This window comes from Ambystoma mexicanum, chromosome 14 (assembly GCF_040938575.1).
Source record: "Ambystoma mexicanum isolate Mex_15411 chromosome 14, UKY_AmexF1_1, whole genome shotgun sequence".
Classification (NCBI taxonomy): domain Eukaryota; kingdom Metazoa; phylum Chordata; class Amphibia; order Caudata; family Ambystomatidae; genus Ambystoma; species Ambystoma mexicanum.
Genome location: NC_090940.1, coordinates 165,767,705 through 165,792,229, shown reverse-complemented (window position 1 = coordinate 165,792,229; position 24,525 = coordinate 165,767,705). Strand labels below are relative to the sequence as shown.

Here is a 24,525-nt window from a genome sequence, read left to right as displayed (position 1 = left end):
AAACATTATGACCCAACTCTGTAAAGGAAGACAGAATAGACAGATTTGAAATGAAGGGGCACTTGAGTCTGAAGACAGGGATGCGTAGGCAGTAATTTCAGAAGCAAAGCCAAATTCACCGAAGATATATTTTAAAAAGGTGCAGTTGGATATTACTAGTCACTAGGGTCCTTTAAGGTGGACCTGGTGAACATAACCACTTCAAATACATGTATTTATTGTTCCTGGGGCTCACCATCATATATGATATGACATTATATGATAAGTTATTTATAACGTGCTTAATACCCAGATGTTTCTAAGTGCGGACCATGGGGATCGAACCTGTGATGCACTGTGTCATCTTGCTTCCAAGGCGAGCATGTTGCCCCTGAGCTATCTTCCTGAGACAACATAGGTGCTTTTACGCAGTTGAGTCAGCTTTGAGACAGGTCAAATCAATGGCTTTCAATGGGTTGAGCTGGTGTTGCTTTCAGAAGGCTGAGACAAGTTAAGATGATTGCTTCCACTGGAGTCGAGTCGTATGGAGACAGGTGAGTTGCTGGCTTCCATTAGGTGGAGTCGGCGTTGAGACGGATCCAGACGATAGCTTCCACTGGGTTGAGTCACATTGAGACCGGGCAAAGACAACTTGAAAACGATAACTATTAAAGCCATCCCGCTTGCTTGCAGCACCACAAAAAACAGTTTCAGATGGTCGAGTAAGCACGAAATTTACTGAAGCTGTTTCGTGACTTCTGGTTGCTGATTGACGCAGTTCATAGTATTTAGGGGCAAGGTAGGTTCTTTCATATATATTTCCCAGCCAGGAAGGTTTTTGAGAGCACTTGCACGGTTCTGTCACCTCCAGTGAGCAGGTTCCTGGGCACCAGCTGTCTCAGCTGCAGTAGGCCTTCTCCAGCCAGCGGGTCAACCCAAATGTTCCTTTGGAATGCTTGAGGGAAAAGGCCTGCCTACATCAAAGAGTTTCTGTTCATTGCCACCCTGCTATGATTTCCTCTGGCCTGGCAGAGCCTATTATTTGAGGCACTGAATCTTTTCTTGCCCCCTAGTAGCAGTCCCTGTCTTCCTGGGCAGTGACAACCCTTTCCCAGGGAAGGCAAATACTTTTTTCTGGGCCAGAGTCCAAATTATCTGTTTTGGGTGAAACTCAGTCCAAGACAGTGAACACATAGAAGACATTGAAAGGAAGGTTGCTGGAATCCATTTGGCACTAAAACGACACCAACAGGTGTTTGCCAGAAGAACCAGACCACCATGTCATAACCAGACATGGCATATAGTTAGATTTGTCATCTGACAGCAGGTTCACGAAGCACACAATTATAAGATTTAATTTTGATTCAGGACTGCCCATGGTTAAGGGTAGATCGCGGCTTAAGGAGATTTGTGCTGCCATGTTGCCAAACTAAAAAGGCAGCTGCTGAGATGTGTCAGGAGAGAAGCCCAGCAGAGTTGCATGCATGCATTATGCTTGCCTGTCACTTTGGGGGAATTTGAATGGGGGGTTTCATTAGCAGACCTTACTTTCAGAGACAGAAATACCTTCATCATTTCATTAGTAAAAAAACTCAGATGGTCCCCCCCCCCCCCTAACAGATGGCAATCCATCACACATCAAAATGACATCCCTCTGGGTCCCTTCTAAACAACTAAACCCCTTCTCTTCCTCCTAGTACCCACAGTCTCCCTCTGACCTCTCAAGAATATCTCCCTCCTTCCTCACACTAGTATATCTCTCCAACATTTCTAGGATGTTCCCCGTATCTCTTCTTTGCCTAACTATTCATCAGCTTCTCCTTTGAAGTCTCCACCTTAGGCTCTTGGCACTCCAGGTAACCCCAATAGCATTGCCCATGGTCTGCTGTTCCCCTACTGCCAGCTCACCCACTTTCCAAGGGTGTTTTCGTTGCTTCAAGGAAGGGCACTGGAGGATAGGTGACCCCTGTGCAATATAGTTTAGCCTGGTCTCAAATTGGGCTGTGCCTGTGGTCATGTGGCTTGCAGGGGAGTGGACATGAGGTTATGATAAGGCTGGTTGACATCTTGGGTTTCAAAATAGTCCTACCACGTGTGGAATATCCTATCCCCCACTCTGGATCTCCACTGTGATTGCCTTCTTGGAAGAATACCCCTCTGTCTTCACAGCGTACAAATTAACAGTCCGTAAAACCTTTGGTAAGGTAGGGACCTATAAGTATGGAAAAAGCTTTAGTTACAGGAGGCATTGCCACATTGTAACCCCAGCTGACGTTGTTCAAATGGGAGAGCATTTGTTTGATGTTTCTGACCGATTCTTTCCCTTTGAAGTCTTCTTCTAACGTGTTCTTTAAACCACAACGCGTGTCCCACAAACCCCTTGGCTTCAAAGGATTAATTCAATTGATGTCCTTGGTAGCTTTGAAGAATGATACAAAGTGTCCAAACCCTCTCTGGTGAACTTTAAAGCTTGCAGTTTGGAGGGAAAAGCCTTCATTCCAACACCTGTGGTGTGGGTCTGCTTGGTGGGTGCAGATGGCTCAGCAGAACTGTTGTTAAAGTTGTCCTGAAGGGTGCTGAGGTTTGTTCCCCTTTTCCAGGTTATCAGTAACGGAGTTGAGGGTGTAGGCATCCCTTTGACTGCTCCCGGCCTTACTGTGGGGACCCAGCGGGGTGATTTGAGGATCCATTCTTGTACTTCCTCCGGGCCCCACAACCATTCGCTCGTGGTGGTACACAGCCGCTTGTACCATCTCACTCTTGGCCCCTGGTATAAATAGGCTGGGGTCTTTGTCACGTCCTATACAGTCAGGACTTTTTGAAGTAGACATTTTGGATGTGGCACGGCACAGCACCTCCAGAAGCAGGTACGGTGTCCTGTAAGCAAGGGTATTCGGAATTCGAGATGTCAACAGCTTCTAGGGCGCGGGGGGAGGAGGGGCTTAGAAGGAAGCAGAGGGTATTTTGTTGTAATCAGAAACCGTATTCAACAAACAAACCCACTACGCTTAGCGTATGGAATCCTTCAATATGTAGATGATAGCTGAATATCGCATGACAAGGGAAATGTTATTTTCCTCCAATGATCTACACAGCAAATATACAAATATGTTCCAGTGCCAGCACCCTCTCATGGCAAAGAGCTCTGCTGTTCACGCTATAAGCAATGATATAGATAAGAATTGAATAAAGGAAATAGGTCATGGAAGAACAAGTCAATATCCACAACAATGGAAAATATAAAATGTGTATTGACCCGCACAATTCATAGATATCACCCCAGATCAAATTAAAAGGTGCGGACGAGCACTGAGCCAGTAGGGCAATGCCACACAATATGCTGGATGCAGAATTTCTTAACTCCAAACCACAGTCTTCAAATACATCTAGAAATGTCTAATCCCTTCATATATTTTATATTGAGTAGCTATGGAAGAGACATCGCTTCCCAAACACAGAGAATAGCACACCGAGGCCGCTGTTCTTGTAACGCCGCTGTTTTCTTGTAATTCCTCCAGTTGGAAAGATCTGGAAGCCCTGAGGGAGCAGAAAGACTGTGAGCTGCTTGGTGTCGCAGATGTGAGGATCTTTCTAGAAGACTGCCAGAGCCTGCAGCTGCTTCTTCAGGAGAAGCTGGACCATTTTAAGAGTGCAGAGGCAAGCACCACCCCAATGGCCCTGGAAGCGGAGAGGCGTTCCCTGGCAAATACCGAGCACGACATTTATGCGCTGGAGTACAAAATCACCTCTCTCAAGAGCATAGCAAAATCGTAAGCTCAACTGGTAACCAAATGTGTTACCCATTTCTTGTTATGTGCTGGTAATTTGGACTCCAACGTCAACAAATATTGTTGAATCATCATTTATGTGTTTATATATATGTCTATTTGCATGTATCATGATTGTTTGTAAGCTGTATTCGTTTTAATGCACATAGACTTTTGTTTTCTCGTGCCTTGTTGTTTACAATATGGATATAGCAAATTCAGTTATTTTAATCCACCTCACAAAAGAGCTCTATAGCAATTGCAAAAGAGACCAGGACGCACAGGCCACTCACATTGCAGTTAAACACGGGGTCTTTCAGAGTGTCTTCAGTATTTTAAAAATGGCGTGCCATTGCTTCTCAGTTTACAGCAGGCATCTGTAACCTATGCCTGTTCAGATGTTTTGGACTACAACTCCCATTATCCCTCACCATTGACTGAGCTGGAAAGGTTTACAGTCTCATTTTGAAGAAAGTCCTGGTACTCTTTCTACAGATTTTGTTTTCTAGAAAGAGTGCCGTCCCAGTTATTACATGGTTCCTCCGTTTCTATGTTTGTCCGTTTCCCTCAGCATATTGAGTAGGAAAACTATTTTGATTAAACCTGTACTTTTTACCCATTTGCTAATAAATTTCACATAGTCTTAGGGTTGTGGCTAGAAGTGTCATTTCTTTATTTCATCACCATTCGAGCTCGTTAAGGGTGTAATCCCTTGTGAGCCGTAGCTCCCGGTCTTCTGTAGGGTGGGGTTAGGACTGGTGGCATGTTTTTTTCCCTCAGAGAGGAACCTCCCTTGCTTGTGGGAGGTTCTACCCCGTCTCCCACCGATTGTTGCCCATTTACTAGTCCTGGTGAGTATGCCTGGAATGAGCTAATCGGCTATCCCTTCTAAAAATCCAATACTGAGGTCCTGCAGCTGGCCATCATTCCTACAGATCTGGCCACAAAGAGTTGCGTCTCCTACCCGCCACGCGGAACCACCCATTAAGGAGGAGCCCAGCGGGAGAGGCCAATAAGCTCAGTCTGCTGCCTGCTTAATTTAGCAGACGTGAGGCAAAGGGAAGCACGCTCCTGTAAGGCCTGGTGACATTTGTAATGCGCCCTGTGCCAAATGTTCACTTCAGAGTGCAAGGAGACAAGGGGACAGACAAGTACCAGGTAGGTAGAAGGAGAGCATCAATAAGAAAAAGGGACAAGGTAAGACCACAGGTGTTTCTGAAACCAAATCAAGAGCACAAAGATCACCAACCACAAATTAGCATTTCCAGGCTGCTGCTCTTGCAGGCGCAGAGTGGCCTTCTGCAGGTAGTGCATCAGGCTCTCTTAGCCCAGGGTATACACAGAATGGCGCAAGCCTTGGTTTCTGACACGGCTCCCTGAGGTCTCTTATGGTTCAGAAAGGCTGTAAATCAAAGGGAGTGACGTCATTGAAACCTCCATCCCTGCTTCCTGTTCCTGTGCTCCACTGCTGAAGCCGGGAGCTAGAATGTACAGGGCAGAGAGCGGCCATGCTGCCCACTAAGGATAGCCTTTCAAAAACAACACACCAGTTTCTATGTTATGTGTGATTTGAGCAGTGAATTTTCAACCAGCAGTATTTCACTCTCTATTTTTTTTAAGCTAGGAGTTAAAGGATTTTGGGGCGATTGAAAAAGTAATTCCCGTTCCGAATGTTTTTTTTTTAAGGTGGGTGAAACTATACCCATCTGCTTTGCACCCCGGAATTCATGCAAATGAAAAGATGCCCTTTCACCTTATAATTCCTCTTCAGATTAGACAGTAGTATGAGAGCACCTCCCATGGGTTCCGCTCTCTTGGTACCACTCATCCGAGCATATCCATGTATAAGAGCTCCTCCCATGGGTTCCGCTCTGCTGGTACCACTCATCCGAGCATATCCATTTATAAGAGCTCCTCCCATGGGTTCCGCTCTGCTGGTACCACTCATCCGAGCATATCCATGTATTAGAACTCCTCCCATGGGCTCCACTCTACTGGTACCACTCATCCGAACATATCCATGTATTAGAGCTCCTCCCATGGGTTCCGCTCTGCTGGTACCACTCATCCGAACATATCCATGTATTAGAGCTCCTCCCATGGGTTCCGCTCTGCTGGTACCACTCATCCGAACATATCCATGTATAAGAGCTCCTCCCATGGGTTCCGCTCTGCTGGTACCACTCATCCAAACATATCCATGTATTAGAACTCCTCCCATGGGCTCCACTCTACTGGTACCATTCATCCGAACATATCCATGTATTAGAGCTCCTCCCATGGGTTCCACTCTAGTGGTACCACTCATCCGAACATATCCATGTATTAGAGCTCCTCCCATGGGTTCCGCTCTTCTGGTACCACTCATCCGAGCATATCCATGTATAAGAGCTCCTCCCATGGGTTCTGCTCTGCTGGTACCACTCATCCAAACATATCCATGTATTAGAACTCCTCCCATGGGCTCCACTCTACTGGTACCACTCATCCGAACATATCCATGTATTAGAGCTCCTCCCATGGGTTCCACTCTAGTGGTACCACTCATCTGACCATATCCATGTATTAGAGCTCCGCCCATAGGTTCCGCTCTGCTGGTACTACTCATCCGACCATATCCATGTATAAGAGCTCCTCCCATGTGTTCCGCTCTGCTGGTACTACTCATCCGAACATATCCATGTAATAGAGCTCCTCCCATGGGTTCCGCTCTGCTGGTACTACTCATCCGAACATATCCATGTATTAGAGCTCCTGCCATGGGTTCCGCTGTACTGGTACCAATCATTCGAACATATCCATGTATTAGAACTCCTCCCATGGGCTCCACTCTACTGGTACCACTCATCTAACATATCCATGTATTAGAGCTCCTCCCATGGGTTCCGCTCTGCTGGTACCACTCATCGGAACATATCCATGTATAAGAGCTCCTCCCATGGGTTCTGCTCTGCTGGTACCACTCATCCGAACATATCCATGTATTAGAACTCCTCCCATGGGCTCCACTCTACTGGTACCACTCATCCGAACATATCCATGTATTAGAGCTCCGCCCATGGGCTCCACTCTACTGGTACCACTCATCGAACATATCCATGTATTAGAGCTCCTCCCATGGGTTCCGCTCTGCTGGTTCCACGCATCCGAACATATCCATGTAGCTGTGTGGGTGAAAACACAGGGGAGTCTCCTGTGTGTCCTAATTGTTGTTGGGGACATTTATACTCCCTATTTATTTTTATTGGAATTATTTGTCTGTTTTTAGGGTGCTTAAGGCTGGTTCTCTGCTTCTCTGCAGGGATGGATGCAAGCATATGTACCAGTCTCCTGCACTGGGTGGTGCTGCCCTCCAATACATTTGCAGTTGCAATTAAAAGCATCCGTACCCTAAAAGATTTTGTCCAGGTTTGGGATCCCAGGTTATTAAGCCAATCTCTATAAAATACTAATGAAATGCCAAAATGGTTCTCAGCATGCAATGGTAGCATGCTTGCTTAAGCAGCAGTACTGCTGTCACACACAAATGTATAAGATAAGCAAAAATAAGTTCATATTGGTATGCAAAAGATGTCACCCGATAAGATACAGATCTTCATGAGTTAACTGAGATGGTTGCATTAGGAAACATCTTGCTTATTTATTGAACTTGCTTTCACACCTCTTGCGATTGCTGTCTGAGGTGTATTGAAGACGACCTTTTGCTCTTCCCTAGGATTGGAAGCACCAGTCCGGCCGAGAGCTTGGCAATCCAAAAGCAGGTTGAGGGCATGGAGAAGCTTCTGACAAAACTGAAGGAGCAGGCGGCAGAGAAGAAAAGGAACCTGGAAGTGGCTCACGCCCACCAGATGTTCTTGCTGGAGGATCGTAAGCATCGGCTCTGGGTGGACGGTGTGAAGGAGAAGCTAAGCAGCGATGAATTGGGATCCGATGTAACCTCCGCGGAGCAGCTTCTCAAGGAGCACCAGTACCTGTTGAAGGAGATCGAGCATGCAAAGGAGAGGTGGGTTAAGTAAGGAGATGCATGGCCCTGCAGGAGAGTAATAGGAGTAATCACGCCAAGAGAACCTTATTTTCTGAATTGTGGTTGTTTTACCATGACGGAAAGGTCTGCCACGGAAATGACCGCATGAGAAATCTACAATAAGCATAAATGGTCGTACATTTCTCATGTGGAAATTCCTTGGTAAACAACCCCAAAATCTAACCCCTGAAAAAAACCCCACCCTCACACACCCCCAACACCCCCTAACCCCCCACTTACCTTTCAACTCAACGCGCTGTGTCCTTACGACGCTGGTTCCCTTTCACTTCCGTGATGGGGAACTGGCGATGCAGGGTCCTTTTCTTTTTCTTTTTTTTTCAGGCAGCTGCGGGGGTTCCCCCCGCAACCTCCGCTCACTATACTGTATACCCCCGCAGGCCCCACAGCCTTTGTTTTTCCTTTTTTTTTTAACCTACCCCACCAAAATATACACACCACAAAAGGTACAAACTTTTTGTAGTTCGAACATTTGGTGGTATGTATTTTAGGTCTTTCGGTGGGGTAGGTAAAATTGATTCAGCATTTCGGCCAAATCATGTTTTCCGCATGCAAAGACAAAGATTGACCAAGTTCTCTGAAATTGGACCTTTTTCAAGATATGTAGCAGATAACTGCATATCTTCAGGCAGGAAGAACATGAGCCTAAGTTAACGACACCTTGGCAAGCAATTTCTTCTCTTGTCTACACGTGTTCAGCCGTAGACCCATCCAGACTAGGAGATCAAACACTTCCAACCTAAATCCAGGAAATCTATTCCTGTGAAAACAAGAGGGGAGTTTCATTAAATTCCTTTGTATGGCTGTCCTCAAGTCTTGCTCGAAACAGTGCTGATTTAATTTTAACACTTGGCCATGTTATAGGTGATTACCTGGTTTGGTTTGCTCTCTCTCTCTCTCTCTCTCTCTCTCTCTCTCTCTCTCTCTCTCTCTCTGTCTCTGTCTCTGTCTCTCTCTCTCTCTCTCTCTCTCTCTCTCTCTCCTCTCTCTCTCTCTCTCTCTCTCTCCTCTCCTCTCCTCTACTCTCTCTCTCTCTCTCCCTCTCTCTCTCTTGCTCTCGGGCCGGGCTTGGAGACCCGTTGTGGGTACCATTAGATTGAGGCTGCCTGTGCCATCATCTTGTTTGGCTGAGGGAAACTTCTGCTCCACAAGATAAGCCTCATCCTTGCAGACCTTAATGAGAGCAATAGTCAGGTGCTCCTGATTCCAACTCTCCTAACATCCTCCTCCACGCCTGCCAGATCATTGGAAGAATGCAGATTCCAACACACCAACCCCATTCTGAAAGGTCTACCCTGGCTCCCACTCGCAGCCTGCTTCAAGTTTGAGGTGCATTGCGTTATCTATTTGCAAAGGCCTCCACATCTAGAAATACAATTCTATAAGGCACACCCACTCCCTGGACCTATGTGGTCAACATGCATCAGAAACACCATGGAATGAGGTATTCTAAACGGCAACAAGAGACAGGGAGATCCGCGCTCCTCTTCAATACCTGCACGCCATGACACATTCCTCTGCTTGCTCTTTGCATGAGTCCTCTTCCTTCTCTCCATAGCTTCCGAACGGAGCTCAGAAAAGCCTGCTTTACCTTAGACTTCCCCGCCACACCTTTATCGTATATCTCACGAGGCTCCCACTGGCCTATAAAGCTATTGGCCCATGGCCGAACCCAAAAATGCAAAATGCTAGTGTGGGACCGTTTTTTGGGTCAAAGGGGACCACTTTTCTGGCCAAAGTGGGCCAGTTTGATGAGTTACTTCACTATGAGGCTAGTAGTTTGATAATTGTTGCTGAATTAATATTCTTTAAATTGCACAATGTGCATCACATTATTTATTTTTTTAAACTCCACCTTGGGTACTATTCAAACAGTACGTCACAAAAGGAATAAATTGTCATTTGCAATTGGGGGCCACTTTTTCATTGGTGCCTGAGACAATGTTATGCCCCAGTCCTACCCCGCACCTCACTCCCGTACTCAAAGGGCTGGTCCATCTGGCTGGTGTGGGATCATTTTGTGCACAATCTGGGCCAGTTTGATGAGTTAATGCACTTTTCAACTGGTACTTTTTACTAATGATCTTGACCTCATATGCATACAAATTCACTATTTGCATACATTTGAATAAAATATGCACCCAGATACGACTTAGATTGCAGCAAAAGTAATGAAAAGTGATGCGTGATAGTGGACCACTTTTCTATTTGTGCCCGGACATGTTTTGTCCCGGTTTGACCCTGCCGATACCCACATCACTCTGTATTGTGACACTAGAAATGACTCATTTGATTAAGTATACATAGTCCCTCCCCATCTAAGTACAGGTCCTCGCATGCTTCTGTAACATTGCACTTTTCAGCACCTACAACCCAAGCAATGGGAAATGGTGTGCTGGCTATGGCCCTCTGGCTTGTGCTCTATAAATATTCAGGATTGGCAGATCACTGAGCTGGAGATTTGGTGGCAATTTCTTTTGCACATTTTGCTGCATATATGTGTGAGGGACTGGTTTAGGGATATACGTAATGGAGGGGGGCTAGGAGGGGAGTCTAAGGGGGGTCTCCCCCTGCATATGAATGTAGCAAAATGAACCTGTCAAAAAAATAAAGTTCATCCAGTTCTCCTACAACCAAATAGATTCGATTGTGTCAACCCAAACCAAATATCAACATGTTATTCTCATCTGTGTGGCCAATATACATTTCCAAACCAATGTCAAAATGAACTCCGGCTTCCAATTTATCTCAAGTCACCCTTAATATGGTTTAACACTTTGACAGAAATGACAATGGGCCTCAATACGACCCAGGCGGAGGACCATGGTGCTATTAGCACCATGGTCCATGCCGGTGTCCGCCATGGCGGAATGGGGAATTACCACCCCATTCCAAGGTTGGTGGGGCGGTAATTCCCCATGCCGCCATGGCCCTTCCCCATTCCCATTTTTGCCCCATAGGGCTCAATGGGAATGGGGAAGGCGCTAAGTATGGTGCCGCGAATTGGGGCACCGTACTTAGCACCAAGGTCCCTTTGCGGGTCCCTACTTTAACGACTGGTAAAACCAGCCTTTAAGGTCGGGTCCCGCAAAGGGACCTCGTAATTAGGCGCTAATAGGTTAACGGCGCCGCAGACTTTTACGGCGCCGTTAACCCATTAGCGCCTGGGTCGTAATGAGGCCCAATCGGAAGAAAAGAAAATGAATGCTCTTGCTATTTCTTCCATCTACTATTTGAGCATCTCAGTGTGTTGGTCTTTCCATTGAGAGTCGTTAGTCCTCTCTTTCTTCTGTTGTCCCCGGCAGTTCCAAGCAGCTGGCAGAATTGGGTAAGAAGGTATCAGATGGCAAGCCAACCAGCACCGCAGACGTGCTTGAGTCAGTCGACCGGCTTTCCAGGGAGAATCGCAAGCTTGGTGAGATGTGGCTGCAGCGGAGGAAGAAGCTGGAAGAGGCGGTGGAGCTGCAGCTCTTCCACCGAGAAGCGGATCGCATTAATGCAGCCTTATCCGGCCACGAGGCTTTCCTCAGGGTGGACGATCTACAGGTAAAGAGATCTGACTTTAATGTTGTGTAATGTGATAAAATGCCCATGGCCCCAGAAGAGAAAATGCTGAGTTACCTAGAAACTGGACTTTCAACCATGTTGTTGCACCTAGATGTTTTCTAAGCAGCTCCATGTGGTGCTTCCAAAAAATAAATAACAAAATCCAAGATGGCCGACTTTGCTTACATACCCCTGACACTTCCCTATCATTAAACATTGGGCCTCATTACGAGGTAGGAGGTAGCCATGGTGCTAATAGCACCATGGCTACCCCCTTACCGCATTCCGGGTCCGGATTCCCGAAATAGGGATTTACCGGGTCATTCCAACCTTGGAGGACCCGGTAAGTCCCCATTTGGAACCATTCCCCATTCCCATTCGAGCCCCCATATGGCTCAATGGGAATGGGGATGGAGCTAATAATGGTACCGCAATTTGCGGTACCGTTATTAGCTCTGAAGTCCCTTAACGGGTCCCATCCATAACGCCTGGAGTAAAGAAAGAGAGTCGGTTGTCTGTGGCAGGAGACAGAAGCATCAACCTGCTGTTCAGAGAAGCTGTTGACGACAGGCGCTGACTCCCATTAACTCAATGGGCCTCATTACACGGATGGCGGAGAACCATGGCGCTATTAGCCATTCCAAGGTTGGCGGGGCGGTAATTCCCCCTTCCGCCATTGCCCTTCCCCATTCCCATTTTTGCCCCATAGGGCTCAATGGGAATTGCGGGACCGTAATTAGCTCCCTGCGTCCCTTTGCGGGTTGGTTTTTAACGCCTGCAAAAAGCAGGCGTTAAATCCCCCAACCCGCAAAGGGACCTCGTAGTAAGGCGGTAAGGATTTACTGGTACCGGTATTTTACCTGTACCGGTAAATCCTTACCGCCATCCGTGTAATGAGGCCCAATGTCACGTGGGGCGGCTGATATGGAAAGAACCTCTTGAGAACCCTGAAAAGAACCTAAAACCAGAGAGGGGCATTGAAGTTTGAGAAAGTGCTTGAAGCATAAGCAAGGAGCTGAGAAGTCTGAAAGATGCATTGAACCCAAAATGGGCATTGGTAGGTGTCTCCAGAAAGTGCCTGAAGCCTGAGTGGGATGCTGGGAAGATTAAAGGATACAGAGAACCTGAGAGGGGCATAGATACATTTTAGAAAGACACCTATAATCGGAGACAGGTGTTGATGTTTTTGGAAGAACCTAAAACCTGAGGGCGTCACTGAGAAGTCTGAAAGACACCTCAAACCTGAGGGAGGCTTTGGTGTATTTTTAAAAGAGCCTGAAAGGGGTGATAAGAACTCTTTAAGGCACCTAGAACCTGAGAGTACAATTGAAACGTTTAAAAACAGTCGAGGAGTGCAGAGAAACCTGGAAGTGTATGAACCTGAGAAGGACTCAGAAGTATGGAAGAGCTTGAAAAACCAACTCGAGATTGGCACTATCAAGAAAGGAGCACAGAGGAAGAAGAGAATACCCTAAGAGTAATTAACACTAACAGAGCCAGGAGAAACCCAAGTATGTGCAAGAAACCTTGTCTTATAAAACAATAATGCCACTTTGAGACAAAATAAATGTGACACTTGACCACAGTGCTTTGCTGACTATCCAGTGTAGCACGTTTTACACAAACCTATTTCCCTCCTTTCGAAAGCTAGTTTAACTGTAGGCAGAGGATTTTTGAAAGCAAGATTCTAGGCCTTCTGGTAATTTGATGGTGAAAAGAATCTATAAATAAATAAAGTATATTTTCTTTTGCTTTCCATCAAAATGTAACATCCCATTGATGTTAGAAACAAGAAGGCAAATACATTTGCCAAATGTCCACAAAAATCCCACAAGGTACTAGGTTGCATCGATGCAGAATAGTTGTTTTAGTATGTTCCAATACAGATCATTAATTGAGCTGAGACCTTGAAGAAACACGTTGTGTCTGAAACACGTGTTGGTCATTCTAAACAATCAACCTCATTTGACAGTCTTCAGCTGGATTGCATTACAGCCATGTTATAGACTTTCCATGCACTGGCACTTTTGGTCAGACCATTTCTCTCAATGTCCACAGATAGTCCACAGTGACAGTTGTGGCAAGTCCATCACATGGCTGTAATGCAATCCAGGTCAAGACGGTCAAATAAGGTTGACGGTCAATGTCCACAGTGATAGTTGTGGCAGATCGTCTTACAGGATATGCTCCAAAGAACCATATTTAAGCAATTTTACAATAGGTGCAAATGTGGTGGACAGCAAAGATGGATTCTGGTACACGATTTTAGGCTTCCTAAATGTAAACCTGCACGTCCTAGTGGTTTGTGGGAGACGTAGACCACCGTTGGCATGGCAGTAGATTGTGTTATTCCTGCATCAGACCTTAAAAGTAAATAGGAACCAGAGGGTGTACATCGTGTGATCTGATCCCCTCTCTAATTCCATTCTACACGCATAGGATTGTTCTACTTAAAGTGTGTACTTCCTCCGGATGCTTTGCTCGCCCATTACCCCCATCTGATGCTTTAGGCTATATCCACCACTTAGTTGAGCTTGCTTGACAGGTCATGATTGATTCAGGGGTGTGGCTTCCACAGTGGGGCTTATTCTGTAGAGGGGTAACATTTGTGAATATGTAGTTTGCCTTCACTGGCAGTCTATTAGTTGCGTACTGAAGCCTTAAATGCACACTCAAGTCGTAAAAACCCTATAGTGATATGTGCTATCAAGTAAATTCTGCATGTTTAGTCCAGTGAGCATGGCTGGTGGTAAGGTGTTGATTCTAAGTGTTCCGACAGCCGCTGATTTTGCCGCGGCTGGAAAGTTTGCATGAGAAAGGTGCGCACTACCAAAAGTTTGCACCTTTCTCATGCAAACACACTTACATACTACGGGAGCTGCAGGGGTTTCCCCCGCAATCCCGCAACCCGCGCTCACTCTACTGTAAAGTATAGTGAGCGGGGTGTTGTGGGGGACACCCCTGCAGCCCCGTTTTCATTTTTTTTTTTTTCGCGCGTGTGCTGCGGGGGTGTCCCCCGCAACACCACGCTCACTATACCACACAGTATAGTGAGCGGGGTGTTGCGGGGACACCCCCGCAGTCTTTTGTTTTTTACTTACGTGCAATGCTACCACCAAAGGTTCGAACTTTTGGTGTTTGAACCTTTGGTGGTAGCATTTTTCGGTCGTATTGTACGGTCCGACTTTTTTTTCAGTCCGATCGTACAATCAGAAAGCATGGGTCTTGCAGTGCTCATCTGCAACCAAATTCTATTACCCTGCGGCAACGTCAAGTAACCTGTGTCACAAGGGACAGTGAGATTAAACATCGGTCAGACATAAACTGGCCTTCTCAACAGCTCTTTATTCGGGTATTTACAGGGGTAAGCCAAATCAATTCCCATAACCTGGGATTTTGCACCAAAAACCACAAAAGATGGTGATTCATCAGTATGTTGTCATGATTTATTAGGTGGTCACTCAACTCAGGGAGTTCCTTTTCCCCCCAAGCAAGGTGGCACGCACCCAAAGTGCTTATACAGATTCAACTTTATTGAGTCCTTCAACCTTTCTGGCACCACCCGAACAAATACTCTCTGTACCACCAATGAGCTAGGAGTCAGGCCGTTGTATAGTAAGAATATATATTTATTTAAGGTTTGACAAAGAAGAATAGCAACCAAAACATCAGCCATCAATGTTGTGGCACTACACAATGTCACAAATCAAATGTCTTGCACCAATTGACTAACATAGATTTAAAGGACTTTCAGTTGCTGTAAGTCACAGGTAACATTTTGAAGTTTGCAGTCACAATTTACATCATATTTCTTGAAAATTAAACAATAGGAACATACAAAACACACAGTGATTGCTTCGTTTGGCACAATATTCCTTTCTCCCAGCAACCCCCACCCTACTGGCATCAATTAGATATGACCCCTCTGATTTAAAGGCAAGGGATTGGGAACACAATAGAAAAATCGTTTTGGTATTTTATGTAGGTAAAATGCAATGTTTTGGGATTCTGATTTGGGATACAAGGGAATACATGGGGAATTTCGTTTTGCACCACTCCTATAATAAAAATGCAAGGCTTTGGGATTCTGGTTTGGACTGAAAGGAACCATTCCTTTTGCACAATTTGTTTTCAAAGGGAATGCAAGATGTTGGGATTTTCGTTTTGGGGACACCAGCACATTCAATTGAACAGCAGGGTTAGCAGATTACATTACAAACTAGAGTCATTTACAGTGCACTGGGATAATCTTTTGTCAATTTCGATTTTTGACAAAAACATCACCCCATGATAAATGACCCTATGGGAATTAATTAAATATTTGTCTTTAATTGTGCTAAGGGTATACATGCTTTCACCCCCTCACACTAATGGAGAGCATCCACCAATGCGATCCTCTTTAATATGAACCCTGGATGAGCTCAGTGGAACACACAATGCGCTTTTCATTCAAGAAAATGTATTCAATGTTAGTCAATGGCAAGGCACCACAAGTGTCCCTGAGTTTCACACCAGCCTCCACCATTTCTTAGGTTTAATTTCTTTTGGGTGACCTGATTAGGACATCTGGCTGGCACATGTTATCATGCCCTCCCCCTCCTGGCCTTCAACATTTTTTTTTGTTTGACGCTAATGCACAGTTAATGGGGAGACCTGACCTTAAGGTCACTTTTGCTGGCTGGCTTATCTGCCACCTGCCCAATACCGATCTTCTTCAAAGGCCCAGACCTTCCAGTTCAATGGGGAAAACGAGCTACATACATATTTCTAAAGGAATAGCCTTTTACATTGACACAATGTGTTTAACATGTAACATTGCCGTTCATAAATACAATCTTTCTTTTCTACTATATTAGAACAGAGGTAGATTCATTATTAATCTAATTCACACAGATCGACCACAGTTAACATAAGAAACCAGTGTTCACTTTTACAAAAACGAAATAGGCCTTTCTCTTTACGTGCTGTGATTTTATATGATGAAAATTAAGCTCTTTATTCCTGATAATGAAATCTGTCACTTGATTTTATTTCTTAAATGTCAGGCATCCTTCCTCCTTTTTATCTTCCAAATGCGCCGTATTTCAAATGTATATTTTCTTTCCATGTGCGCTGATGCGGTTTTAAATCTGTCAAAGGTGCCTTTCCCCAATGTACACAAAGTCAACATCTACAGCACCAACTGTTTCTTTTTGTTTGACTCAATTGGACACAGCTAGCAATATTACAATTTTAAGGCACACTCTCCTTCAACTCAGTGGGCCTCATTAAGAGTATGGAGGCAGCCATGCCCTTAATAAGGGCATGGCTGCCTCCATACCGGGTTCCAGTACTGGGTTCATTCAATGAGGAATTACCGGGTCATTCCAACCTTGGAGGACCCGGTAATTCCTCATTGAAAAAATCCATCCCCATTCCTGTTTGAGCCCCCATAGGGCTCAATGGGAATGGGGAGGGAGCTGCTAATAACGGCCCGTTAATAACAGGCCCGTTATTAGCTCCCTGGTCCCCTTGCAGGCCCCACTAAGGACGTCTGGTCTGACCAGACGTTCTGAGCGGGTCCCGCAAGGGGACCTCGTAATAGGGTGTCCCGTAATGAACAGTGCTGGTCCCGTACCGGCACCCTTCATTACGCGAGCGCCTGGGTCGTAATGAGGCCCAGTGTCTTTGTATTTTACTAAAGTTAAAATAGGCCCATTTTTGTTCATTTACTAGGCCTTATTTCGGAAAACAATGTTTTGAACTGGCCTGCATTTTCCAATGGGTCTCAACATCAGCCAGTTTCACTCTCACAATAGGGGCCTAGCATGGCCTCTCTATATCTGACATTCTGGGGCCATATTTTACCCCACAATGTTCTTGGAATCCACTCAAAAATCAATGTCTCTCGGTCCTAACAAAGCAAAAGGGAGCTGGTGGGGACAGGGAGTGGTCTAAAGCAAAAACGGTCTCAGTTTCTATTAAGCCAGGGTTCTGGTTCCATCCCCTGGCTTTACATGATAAAACAGTAGTTTTGAGGGTGTTATGTGTAGGTTGGATTAAGCGAAACAAGAACTATCTCTCAGTTCCTTCTGAAGGCTTTTGCGTGTCCCTCCCGATAGATCTCAGCAAAGTCTCAGTCTCGAGGTGTAGCTTCCTTGGTGATGTTCTTCCACAACTAATAGATGGTGAGGAGGCTTCCTCCTCCAGGATGACAAGACTGCACTGTAGTCATCAGTATCTTGGACCTGGCCTGCCCAGGACGGGAGCCACAGAAAGACACAAGGCCAACTAGTCCGTAGTGCCCCTTCTCAAGCGCTTGTTCCTTCCATCCCTCAGGGCCTTGGGTTACTGGCTCTTCAACCTCAACTGCCTCTCTTCTTTGAAATCTTGCAGCTCTTACCGAAGGATCTCTTATCTAATGTCTCTAGCTCCTACATCTCTTCTGCACTCTTTTTTACCACCTCCCCTTCCTCTCGTTATTCTTCCCCAGCCCTTCATCTTTGCCACTCTCAATAATGATTCTACCTACTTGTTTTCTCTTTCCTCTAGCTCCCTCCCTTTACACTCCTGCTCTCTTCAACATTTGTTAGCTCCCCATTAAGCAGTTCTTCTTCCTCACCCCAACGTCCTACTAAATATCTCCTTTCCTAGCCCGTGACTTCATTTCTTCCCAATGTTCTGGATTTCTCTGCTCTCAGCCCTCTGGGTGACTCTCTTCCTCATCATTTGAGATGTTCCGTCCCCTAGCCATCTAGGTCTCCCTCTTCCCAACAGTCTGGGTCTTTCTCACCCCAGAGCAATGGGTTATTTTTACAGTCCGCTTTGTCCTTTTCCCAGTCCTTGTGGTCTCTTACTTCACCTCCTCCAGGATCTTTCCCTTTCCAGGTTCTTGGATCTTTCTGTCTCCTGACCTCCTGGGTCTACCTTGCCCATGTTCTCTGGGAATATGCTCCCCATTCCCCTTAGTCTCTCCTCCAGTGCCCTATCCCCTCCTTACCTCAGCCTCCTGGGTCCCCTCCCGGCCCTGCCTCCTAGGTCCCCTCTCTAGCCCTCTGCTCCAGCTCCTTGTGCTCATCACTCCAGCTCTCTCCAAATGATCTCCTCCTCCGGACACCCACTACCTCCTGCCATAGGCCCTTCCTCAGTGGATTTCCCCCCTTCCATCTTCTCTAATGTGAGGGAATTCATGCATGTCTCTTAAAGCATCTGGGGTAGGGATTGGCTGATGGGCCCCACCCCTAGGTTTGGCTGATGTGGGACTTGGGCTTGCTGGTACTATCCATTGCGCAGTCCTCTCTCTGGTTGTCACACCGTGCTCCTGCCCTGAGGGTGGACTTCCTTATCTTATCTGATCTCATCAGTAGGAGGGCCAGTGGGGGCCTTGTCTGATGACTGCCTGACTGCCTCTATAATTTCCTGTACTATTCAGGTCTTGCTCTTTTTCTATGTAGATTTAAATGTGATGCCCAGACTCATGCACAGGGACCCAAACATGCAGGCACTGCTAGCTCTGTAGAACTGCCAATCCTTGTTTCCCTTAACAGACCAGGATCGCCTAAAGTGGCATTGGGCCAACCCCCTGTATCCCACGCTTTGTTTTGGTGTGGCAGTCCAAGGGTTCCTCTTTATGTCACCCCAATGCCAGGCATCGCATGGCTTGTGGTGGAACCGTGCACCCTCTGCTGCCCCATCATCCACTAGCAAGGTTAGCCATTGGACTATGTCAGACCTGTCAGTTGCAAATGTATATTGTCCCAGGTCACTTGCTGAAACTCACATAGCAAGTTAGGCAACATGACCAACTGTGCCAGGCATACATTAAAAGTGTAAATAAAGCCTGGTGGTGCGGTCTGTGATGGAGCTGAAGCATGCATGGGGCTGCAAATCAAAGCACTTGAATGGGGATGGAGGCAGAAAAGCATATTAAGTAATGTGAAGGGGAAGATATACCCACCCGATGATATTCTGCATTACACATCCCTCGCTTTGCGAAAGGACATAACCAAAGAATCAAAACCCATGAAAGTTGTGTGCATCTACATGAACCCCCGGGGAATTCACTAAATGGTGTGTAGGATGCACTGGCCAGTGTATCTTTTCTATCCCACAGGGATGTGTAAAATTGTACTTCATTTGTTCCTTGTGCTTTTTCTTTCTTTTATAGGGCGAATTGGGTACGGTGCATAGCTTGCTGACGCGGCATGAAGAATTTCAGAATCTGCTGACCACTCTGACCCACCGTGTGGATTTGATGAGACAGCATGGAGACCGACTTGCACAGAACGGACACTTTGCCGTTCCAGTGTAAGACCCAGAATGTTCAGATGATGGATTACCCATATTTTCTTTTTTTTTTTTTACAAATAAATTTCCCTACAGTGAATTAGTTGTAAAAAGTGGACTGGAAATACAACTGAAGTTTGTTATTTTGGTCACCAAATTTAGGGAAAGTCAGAGTCTAGCAGATCCGGCTAACAAATCCTAGGTTCATCCGAAGAATCTTAAAAAATCATAAAACACGATTCCATAATTTGCCAATTTTATAAATAATCTAAGAAAAGTCAGAACAGACCTCTGGAAGTTTTGAGAAAAATATGCAAAGAAAAGTCAGTGAAAAACTTTATTGATCTTGGGCATATGTCCCCAAGGATAGACCTCACGAGCCAAATCCACTCCATGTTTTCTGGATAGCCATGCCAGAAATAGGAGGTATTTATATTGTCGGTGGCATTGAAACCACTTCATTAATCAAATAAGGGAATCCTTGGCAGTGACAGCAGAGTCAAGTTTGTTTCCATACCACTGTGCAGTAGTGGACAGGGAAACGAGCAGACTATCCCCGTCCAAGCAAAGAGTCCCCCCGAGCAAAGAATTCTCATGGTTTTCGAGGGTTTTACACAATAACGTTCATAGAGAAAATCAGCAAGATACATTTAGTTGGTTACATTAACAATGAACTTTCTAACAGAAAATTCTCCAACCTTTAGGGGCATGGCCTTACAGCACCATGCTTGGTCAGTATGATTCCGGCCAACCAGTAAAAGTAAGACACCCTCCACCTGCAGCATATCTCTCTATCATACATCATGGTCTGGTGACCAGTACACTCGTGACCCCTATTCCTGTGTCATGCATCACTGGGCGTACCTGGGCCCCAAGCAGAGACTAACATCACAGCCCGACTGCCTTATTGCTTCCCGATGCTTACTAACCAATTACCTTCATGCACTGCTCTGTCGCGTCATATCCCGATTCATGGCTGTGCTGAGGCTCTGCCCATTTCTCTTGCATGGTCAGTGCTTATAGGAAAACATAGAATACTGTCAATTTTGACAGTGCATCTCCTAAAAATCCTGTAGGTTGAAGCTCTCGAGGATGGACCAAAAGATCCAACATTCTTGGGTTTAACGTTCATGCATGTGGCAATAGATTGCAATAATTACTTATTATTTTCAGTACAAAGATATAGCCCCTGGCAAACAGTTCTGACTCCTGTCTGACATCAGAAAATCAACATGTTCAAAAATAGCAAACCTAAATAAATGTATGTTTACTTTTCCAGGATAGAAGAGCGTGTGGCAGACACCAAAACTAGATTGGACCAGCTCAACCAGCAAAGTCAAAAGAGGAAGAACAAATTGCTGGATGCCCTGAGACTTCAGGTAAATTATAAACTCTTGCGTCAGTCACTGAACCACAGCAAATGCCAGATGTACAGGCTGAGTGTGATAAACCAGTGGAATGAAGTCTACATTTGTTCACATTCAATCTTCCCCTAATGGATGATTTAATATTTTGTTAAAGCTGAATTACAGGGCACACCACGGCTCCAGAAGGATGCCACTTTTTCTGCAATCACCCCAACTGCTTGCCAAGGAATGACCTTTGTGCATGACCGTCATGTCTCCAGTCTATTCTCCAGATTCTAGCTTCTAAGATCTTTCCTATGTGTAAAAAAAAAAATAAGAAGCATAACATATATTGCGTTGTATTGCAGATTTGGGGAATGCAATTGTATATTGAGTTAGACTTTCGCATGTGTACAAAAGAGGAAAACTACGGTAAGGTGCATAGGAAATGTTTGAACGATCGATCAACGTATGCTTAAAAACACATGCCCGAACCCTAGGGACAATAATATTTTCGAGCGCACTATTCCTTTAAGATCTTTAGAAGTTGGTATATTCGTTGTGCGTGCCCCTCTGCTGCTCAGACGAACATAAACTCTCTTACCCTCGTGCAGTTGAACGACCATCTTCAGCAATAAGGGCGGAACAGGCCACTTTGCCAGTGTATGCCACAGTAAATTACGGTTTATGGCTGCATGAACATCCACAAAAGCCACATAAAGTGGGGGGTTGCCCTTTTTCCTTGCGCATTAATTAATAGGGTTATGGCTAGCAGATTATTAGAGGTCGAGGAGCCTCTGCGAAAAAGAGTCTGGAAAGGTCTCAGGATTTTCTTGTCCTCAGCCCAGCTATTGAGCTCCCTCAGAAGCATGGCAACAAATCATTTGCCAGTAAGATCCAACATCGACAGGAGCCTAAAATGTTTAGGCTCCAGTCAGGAATTTCTTTTAAAGACTGGTAGCAAAACAGCCTCGCTCTGGATGCAAGGAATAATGCATTCCTGACATACCTTATGAAACAGAAGGGTTAATAAGTCTTTCCACACTTCACCGTCATTTTTCAAGATGACGTTTGTCAGGCCGTTAGGGCCAGGTGCCTTTGAACTCTTTAGTTTATTAATTGCTGCAAGTACTGAATCGCGGTCCAAGTCCAATGGTATCTGGACCTTGTATAGGTAAGACTACCCTATAAAGGAAGCCATAACCGGCAGCGATAGAAGGGTTTGGGTGGCTGAGCGATCAGAAGAGGCTCTACAGTGCAGGTTTACTTTTCTAAACATGGGCACCAGCAGCATCCGGAATGTTTTTGTCCATAATCGCTCTTTTCTTAAGCAATGTCGGTGGCAGTGGGAGGGGCTTCCATAGCCACTGTCACAATTGTCTGAAGGTTTCCAATTGTTGTCAGCTCCTGGTAGTCTGGATGGTGAGAGGGACATTTCATTTGAGGTGGTAGCTCAGGTTAATGGTTTGCAAGAATCTACTTGCTTTATTGTCTTCAGTGCTACGTTACTGACCCTCACTTCAAGGCCTTCCCGCAGAGATTTAAGAAAGAATGGATTTCATGCTGGAATCAAACTCTCCATCTGGGACCACGTGGATGAACAGGAACCTTTCATTTAATGTTCCAAACAGTGTTTAGGTCTCACCAGATGCTGCAGTTCCTAAACAAGCTTTGGCTACGATCTCGGGGACTTGGTGCGCACACAGATCAGCCAGTCCTACCAAATTTGAACATATTTGGTCCCAAGGGCAACACTGAGCCATTTGTCCAGGCATTTATGGACATATTAAGGGCAGTCAAAGAGTTCATTGGTGTACTTATGATCCTTTCAGTGACAAACAGAAGGTCTCCAAATGTGATGAATAGCAATATTGAAAGGAAAATGGTTCATGTAACTCCACAGAAGATTTAGGAATGTTGCCCTCATTCAGAAGACATGGTGGGCATGGGTTATTTTGCCAGGCTCTTCCTAGGCAGCTGCCATCCTGCTTGACTGAGAGTATGGAGCTGTTGAACCGTGGTTTATGGTGGTGGCTGCAGGGTTTTTGTGACTTGAGGAGGGGAATTTTGTTGAGTGACTGTGTGATGATGGTGTTGTAATTGTTGAGAAGAGTGGAGGGATGTGTGTGTGTGGAGGAGGGTGTGGTATGAAGGGTGCTAAGGCTATGTTTGTAATGTGTTTAGTTTGTCTGTCTTCTGGGCGAGGGGGATGTGTGGCTGGTGAGCGGGATCTTGTATGATACAGTGAACATGAATAGCAAAGTGGTCTGACCACGGAAAATCAAATCTGAGTGCCTTCGAGACATGATTTCTGCTTGAAATAAAAAGGTCTAGGGCATTGCCAGGTGTGTGCATGTGTGAGGTAGGGTTGAATTGTGCGTGGTCATGAGGGTGAGTGGGGTGAGGATATTAATTAGTATACTTCCTGATTGCCTAATCATAGTGAGCCTGACATTACGACTTGGCGTGTAGTTTTAACTAAAACTACAATTCCCTGCAAGCGCAGGGCTTTAACTTCTCATTTATTTTTCGGCACATTAGGGCTGGTCTGCACTGGTCCGCGTCTGTACGCGGTGTGCGGTGAGGTTCTGCACTAACAATGCAGGTAAAACAACTGAGCGTTGACTACAATTCTTTTTCCCTTGACATGTGTCGCTACCAGGAAAACACATTTCTACTTGAACCTACTAAACGAAATGGAGAAATTCTTGCAGATACCGTTTCGCTTCCCCCTACCTCCGTGCAAAATGACACAACAACATCCTACATAGATTGTAGGCCAATGTGCCCCCTGATTAATGACAAAAACATGAAAACTTCACCAGGTTTTCTGAAACTATCCCTGCTAAACACTAGATCACTACCAAAACATGCATTGGAAGTACATGACTATATCTTAGACAACAAGATAATGTGCCTCACAGAGACTTGGATTACAGGAAAGTAGTGGCCCTAGCATAGATCTAGCAACTCCCCCAGGTTACAAAATAATTTTCAAAAATCGATTGCAGGGCAGGGGAGGCGGTGTAGCCATCATAAGTAGGAAAGAGATAGGTATTTTTGAGTAACAAATGGACTGTTCTGGATGTGAAGTTCTACATGGAAAAATATATTGTATAAATACCATTCTCATCTACAGACCCCCCTTCGACATTCCTTCTTTCAATGAGGATCTGGGTCAATTGCTCAACCCCTTGAACCGTCTTAATTCATCCACAATACTTTTAGGAGATTTGAATCGGTGAAAAGGGGATGTCAAAGATAATGAAGCCATTGAGCTGGAACAGCATCTTGCAAATTTAGGATTTATAGTCCACACCACAGAGCCCACTCATAAAGGAGGCCACACCCTGGATTGGGTACCAGCTAGCAACATCACAATAATGAATACTATCACTTATCCTTGCATTTGATCAGTCCATTATATCATCGACTGCACCTTCCAATTGCTGGACCAAGGGATTCCTTCTCGTGATCCCCCCAAGAAAATTGTAAATGTAAATTACAGAAAATGCTGCACTGCTGAACTTGAAACCTGCATGCAACTTATCATGAACAGCTCCATAGATCTTGACAACCC

General features: G+C 45.4%; 1 protein-coding gene across 3 annotated transcripts in view; it reads left to right on the top strand.

Annotated features, from left to right (window-relative positions):
- Window positions 1-24,525, top strand: part of SPTBN5 (spectrin beta, non-erythrocytic 5) — a 1,050,196-nt gene that overhangs the window by 180,283 nt on the left and 845,388 nt on the right. For all 3 annotated transcript variants that reach the window (XR_011283950.1, XM_069638812.1, XM_069638811.1), the window contains exons 13-17: window positions 3,498-3,749; window positions 7,462-7,749; window positions 11,094-11,334; window positions 19,481-19,620; window positions 20,879-20,978. Coding sequence is in view for 2 of the 3 variants with exons in the window: in XM_069638812.1 (XP_069494913.1) it covers window positions 3,498-3,749; window positions 7,462-7,749; window positions 11,094-11,334; window positions 19,481-19,620; window positions 20,879-20,978 (1,021 nt within the window). In the remaining variant the exon portion in view is untranslated. The remainder of the gene's footprint in view (window positions 1-3,497; window positions 3,750-7,461; window positions 7,750-11,093; window positions 11,335-19,480; window positions 19,621-20,878; window positions 20,979-24,525) is intronic.